The sequence below is a fragment of the Acanthisitta chloris genome, unplaced genomic scaffold (assembly GCF_000695815.1).
Source record: "Acanthisitta chloris isolate BGI_N310 unplaced genomic scaffold, ASM69581v1 scaffold23626, whole genome shotgun sequence".
NCBI classification, from domain to species: Eukaryota; Metazoa; Chordata; class Aves; order Passeriformes; family Acanthisittidae; genus Acanthisitta; species Acanthisitta chloris.
The window spans coordinates 28,793-33,797 of record NW_008679068.1 but is presented as its reverse complement, the minus strand read 5'-3'; the positions used below and the strand labels follow the sequence as shown (position 1 = coordinate 33,797).

General features: G+C 40.7%; 1 protein-coding gene across 1 annotated transcript in view; it reads left to right on the top strand.

Moving 5' to 3' along the window:
• Positions 1–425: 425 nt before the first annotated feature.
• AP3D1 (adaptor-related protein complex 3, delta 1 subunit) overlaps positions 426–5,005 on the top strand; it is a gene marked incomplete at its 5' end in the record, with an annotated part of 28,499 nt that continues 23,919 nt past the window's right edge. The window contains 5 exons of the mRNA XM_009077165.1: positions 426–521; positions 1,351–1,431; positions 2,057–2,137; positions 3,991–4,098; positions 4,454–4,583. Of these exons, the coding sequence (XP_009075413.1) occupies positions 426–521; positions 1,351–1,431; positions 2,057–2,137; positions 3,991–4,098; positions 4,454–4,583 (496 nt within the window). The remainder of the gene's footprint in view (positions 522–1,350; positions 1,432–2,056; positions 2,138–3,990; positions 4,099–4,453; positions 4,584–5,005) is intronic.

The following is a 5,005-nucleotide window of genomic DNA, read 5'->3' as shown; positions in this document are numbered from 1 at the left end:
TTGAGGGCTCTTAACAGCATTTGACAGTTCTGTCTGGACACATCATGAGTGGGTGTTCTGTGCATCCCACTGGGGTGAGTGATAGGTGAGCTTTCTAGGAACGCTGAACTCAGGTTTGCTCAGACCTTCATGGAACAGCTTCATTTTGGCAAATTCTTGAATCTAGAACTCTGGACTGAACAATGTAATTGTGAGGGAGAGGGAGGAGAAGGGAAACCACCAGAAACATCTCAGTGTCCTTTTGGCTGTGTAAAGGGTTGTGATGGTTCTTGTTATTGAGTGGTTTCATCAGAATTAAGTGCTGACTAAATGGTGTGTGTGAGATTTGGTGCTTGCAGGTGCTGCGTTCTCCCCACTAAGATGCTGGAAATCTCCAGAACTGGTACAGAAGTATACATTCCTGTTTGTTTGTTTGTTTTCCTCAGGCAAAATACATCTCTCAGTGCATCGATGAGATCAAGCAGGAGCTGAAGCAGGACAACATTGCGGTGAAGGCGAACGCAGTCTGCAAGCTGACATATGTGAGTGCCTTGCTGGGACTGCAGCTCTGTGTTGTTATCTCGTGCTGACCAGGAGCCACTCTTGGGTCTGAGCTCCTGCTTTCCTTGTTCTGCTGTAAGTGCAGCTGGAGGGGAAAACACTCCCACATCTGAAGTCAGAGGCTGCAGGTTCCCATTCTGTTCTGTATATAAAATACAACTGTATTTTGGTGTGATACATCAGGAAGTGAATCAAACAAACAATTTTTAAAAAGTTATTTTCAACTGGATTGTTTCTTATGACTAAGTGCCATGAGCATTTGAAACTGGATTTGTTTCTCTTTGCTCAGTCAGTCTCTTGTCAACAAGGAAAGGAGAGAAACACTGGTAAAAGAAATCTGTTTGTGGTTCTGTTCTGGTTTTTTATTTAAAAACAATCCAGGAAGCAAACAACAATCCTTATAGAACTGCATGCCATAAAATCCCAGAGTGGTTTGGGTTGGAAGGACTTTAAAGCTCATCTCACTCCACCCCTTGCCATGAGCAGGGACACCTCCCACTAGCCCAGGTAGCTCCAAGCCCTGTCCAGCCTGGCCTGGAACACTCCCAGGGATGGAGCAGCCACAGCCTCTAAGTGTTATCTAGATTTAGTGCAAACCATTTAAAACTTGTTTCTGGTGGAACTTAAAGATGTGTTTCACTTCCTGTGAGTGGCATAAAATGCAACATTACTCATAAGATTGAGTATACTATATACTATAAGACATTATAGTATTATTTTTGAACTCTTGTTGCATCTTGAATTTTGTGAGGTATTTTGACCTATTTCGTTGAGTCTCTTATTTCAGAAGTTTGTTTTCTCTGCCCACAGTTGCAGATGCTGGGCTATGACATCAGCTGGGCTGCTTTCAACATCATTGAAGTCATGAGTGCATCCAAGTTTACATTCAAAGTGAGTTCTCTGGGGTACTGCAGCTGTCCTGTCCAGGCTGGTTCATCACTCTGTGTGTTTGTAGTCTGAGGGTAATTCTTGGCCTGACAACAGCTGTCAGATACCTTTAGTGAAAAAACAAGGTATTTCCATGGGAAGGCCACCTGCCTAGTACCAGATACATCTTTCATCTGTAATAGCTTTATAGTTTTTCTGGAAAGATTTGTTTCTTGCTCTGGTTCAGACCTTTTTCACCAAACAAGGTGGAATGTTGCTTCCTAAGGAATAGTTTCCAGTTTGAGCATAAGTACCTGAAAGTCAGGAGTCAACACAAAATAAATGTAGTAGACAATCCTACCTGATTTCTACTTCATGGTTATTGAACCTGTGTGTTGTAGCACGGGAGAGAAGGTGAAGGTGATTTTATTATCCCTAAGACAGATGTATTTTCACTAGAGATGCTACTTGTCTGAGTTTGTTCTTTCCTGATACAACTCCCTTCCCTAGAGACCCTGTCATGCCTCTTCTGGTATGCAAACCTAATTGTCCATCTCTTTAATATTGCTTGTAAAGCTTCCAGTTGTTATTTATCTACATACTGTCTAAACTTTAAACAGAATCGTGCTTTCCTTTTTGCCTTTCCCAGAGGATTGGTTACCTTGCTGCCTCCCAGTGCTTTCATGAAGGGACTGATGTCATTATGTTGACAACTAATCAGATCCGGAAGGTAAACTTTCAACTTCAATTCTTCATTTTCTCTTGTACTCTCTCCCTACTTTTATTTTCACATCTGTACCAAGTATTTCTCTTTTAGGAATCTAAACGTCTTTAAAGAGATTTCTATTTATGTGGTTTAATTTACTCTCATTCCCCAAGCTGAAGGATTAATGAAACCCTTGGCTGTCCCCAGGCCTCCCTTGTGCTGTCTCATCCCAGCACAGAGAATGGTGACAGCAGGAACTTTGTTAATGATCCTGGTCTCTGTGACCTTAAAAGAGTGTAATGGGTAGGGATAATGTCCCCATTCCTGAAGGAAAATGAGCCCTCACCTGGCTCCGCAAAAGTTCTATTTGTGAAGGCTGTTTTATTCTGTAACAACAGATCAGACTTTGACTCCTCTGGTGCAATTGGGTGTGAAAATGAAGAGTGTCCATAAAGTTGTATTATGCATTCAGGTACTGAAGTGTGTTGTATTCATTTTCAGAGAGTTTTAGTGCTTGATTTTTTTTTTTTCAGAGTTATTGGGTTACAGCATAATTTTCCCATTCCTCAGATCATAGATGTAGTTTTAAAGCTCTTAAGTTTAATTTTTAAGAGTATCACTGCTTTAAAACTTGACTGATCCAGTACAAGATGTGCCTTACCATCTGAGGCAAAATGTCTTTTACTTGCTTAAAAAAGATCAGTGGGATGTTATTCAGTGTTTTCCCTCAAGAACGAGTGCCTTTCCCTTTATCTTTTAAACTATTCTGCTCTGAATGTGCATGTCCATCCATTTTATTTATTGCAGAGGCTTCATTTTACTGAATTTTAGTCACTTACTTGGCTGCTTCTTCCTCTTGTGCCTGAATTTTTACTTTGAAGCATCTTTCTTTATACCTTTTCACGTCTCATTGATCCAACAACTTTAAGGATTTATCGGTTCTCAAAATGCATTAAAGCCAGAATGAATTACAGGTTTATTGTTCTGAAGATCTAGATTTCATGATTCTTCAAGTAGAATCTCATTTCTCCCAACCTGCAGAAGGTTTGAAAATGAGATGCAAATGGCACAGAACCCTGAAGGCCTTGGCTATGTTTAGCTCTCCTGAAGCAGCCTCTGGCCACGTGAATCTGACAGTTAATTCTGGCATCCATGTGGGAATGCTCTGTGCAGCTCCCTTCATATTTTTGTTTGCTAATAGCTGCAGTTCAGGAGTGGTCCCGAGATCCAGAGTGGTCTGGGAGTTCTGGGTGTGTAATCTGTGCTGAACATCCTCAGAGATGAATATTAATATTGGTTAAGTGGAGCTGAAATGCTATGGAGGATACTGACTACAAATAGCTCCGAGGAAACTTGACCAATAAAACATGTATTCCACACCCTAACTTGTGTTATGTCTTTATGGACTGGAAATTGTGGTGCTTCCTGGGAGGAAATTAATCTCATTTCTCTGCTAGATTAAGCTGGGACACTGGTAAGCACTCACCAAGAATGCCTGTTCCCAGGGAAGCTGATGACAGTTGGGCTTTAACCTAGCAGGGTTAGTGCCTAATGCCAGTTATTAGGACTCTAAACATTTTTGCAATCATGTAATGAGGATTTAAAAATTACTTCCATTCCTATAACACCACCAAGGTGTAATATCTAATTGCTTTTATGTTGCAGCCATCCCTTTCTTGGTTAATTATGGTTCCTCGTGCCCATTGTTAAACCCCAGGCTGACTGTATTCTAGCAGGTGTTAGTAGGTGATATAAATATTCCTGTGAAGTATAAGCTCTGAATAATTTGTATTGAGTGAATAACATTGGTCTGAGAAAATTATTTCTCTACATCCTGTGTTATCTTACATTTTTGAGCCTATTTTTATCTTTTTTAGGATCTGAGTAGCCCTAACCAGTATGATACTGGAGTTGCACTGACTGGCTTGTCCTGTTTTGTTACTCCAGATCTTGCCAGGGACTTGGCAAATGACATCATGACCTTGGTGAGTTGATAGGATTGAAACAGTTTTTCCCTGTAATTAAAGAATGTTAAATGATTCCAATTTGGTAAATATATGTGAAGTTTAGAAGTGATACATGTGAAAACTGATGCTTTGTTCATGTTTTGGGGAGCATTTACAGACCTTGGTTAGCTCAAGAGGATCACCTTGAATAATGTTGTTAATTTGTGTGATAAATGACATTTATTTCTTATCTCAAAGCTGAGTTTTCATGGTAGTCGAGTCTCCCGGAAAGAGCTCTGGAGGCAGCAGTGTGAGCCTAATGCCCTGAGAAGAGCTCTGGAAGCACAGCTTTGCAGCTTTGCTCAGAGCCTGACTGCAGTTGTTTCCTTCCCAGATGTCCCACACAAAGCCTTACATCAGGAAGAAGGCAGTGCTGATCATGTACAAAGTGTTTCTGAAATACCCCGAGTCCCTCCGGCCTGCATTTCCTCGCCTTAAGGAGAAACTTGAAGATCCAGATCCTGGTGAGTGGATTGTAGTGAATTTCTCTGCTCCCACACATGGAGGCACATGTGCTGGTAGAGAAGAATCATGGAAAATGGGCATTGATGCAGCTGTTCCAGAGGCAGAAGCATAGGAGAGATTTGACAGATGTTGCCACATTAAAAATGCATTGTTTAAAATGTCCATTTATTCAAACTCAAAACTCTATCGGTGATTTAAACCCTAATGGGACAAAACAGTTTAATGATTCCTGGTTTGTGCTTACTGAACTTGGGTTATTGAAGATATTTGAGTTGATTTCAGGGTTTGGGGTTCTGTTGTGGTTTCCTTTTACCAAGCTGTTGGTTTGCAATGGGCACACTTAAAATAATTTTGCATCAGTTAGTATATTTTTTATGTATTTTTTAATTTTAACTCTGATCCCAGGCTGCAGTTTGGGCCC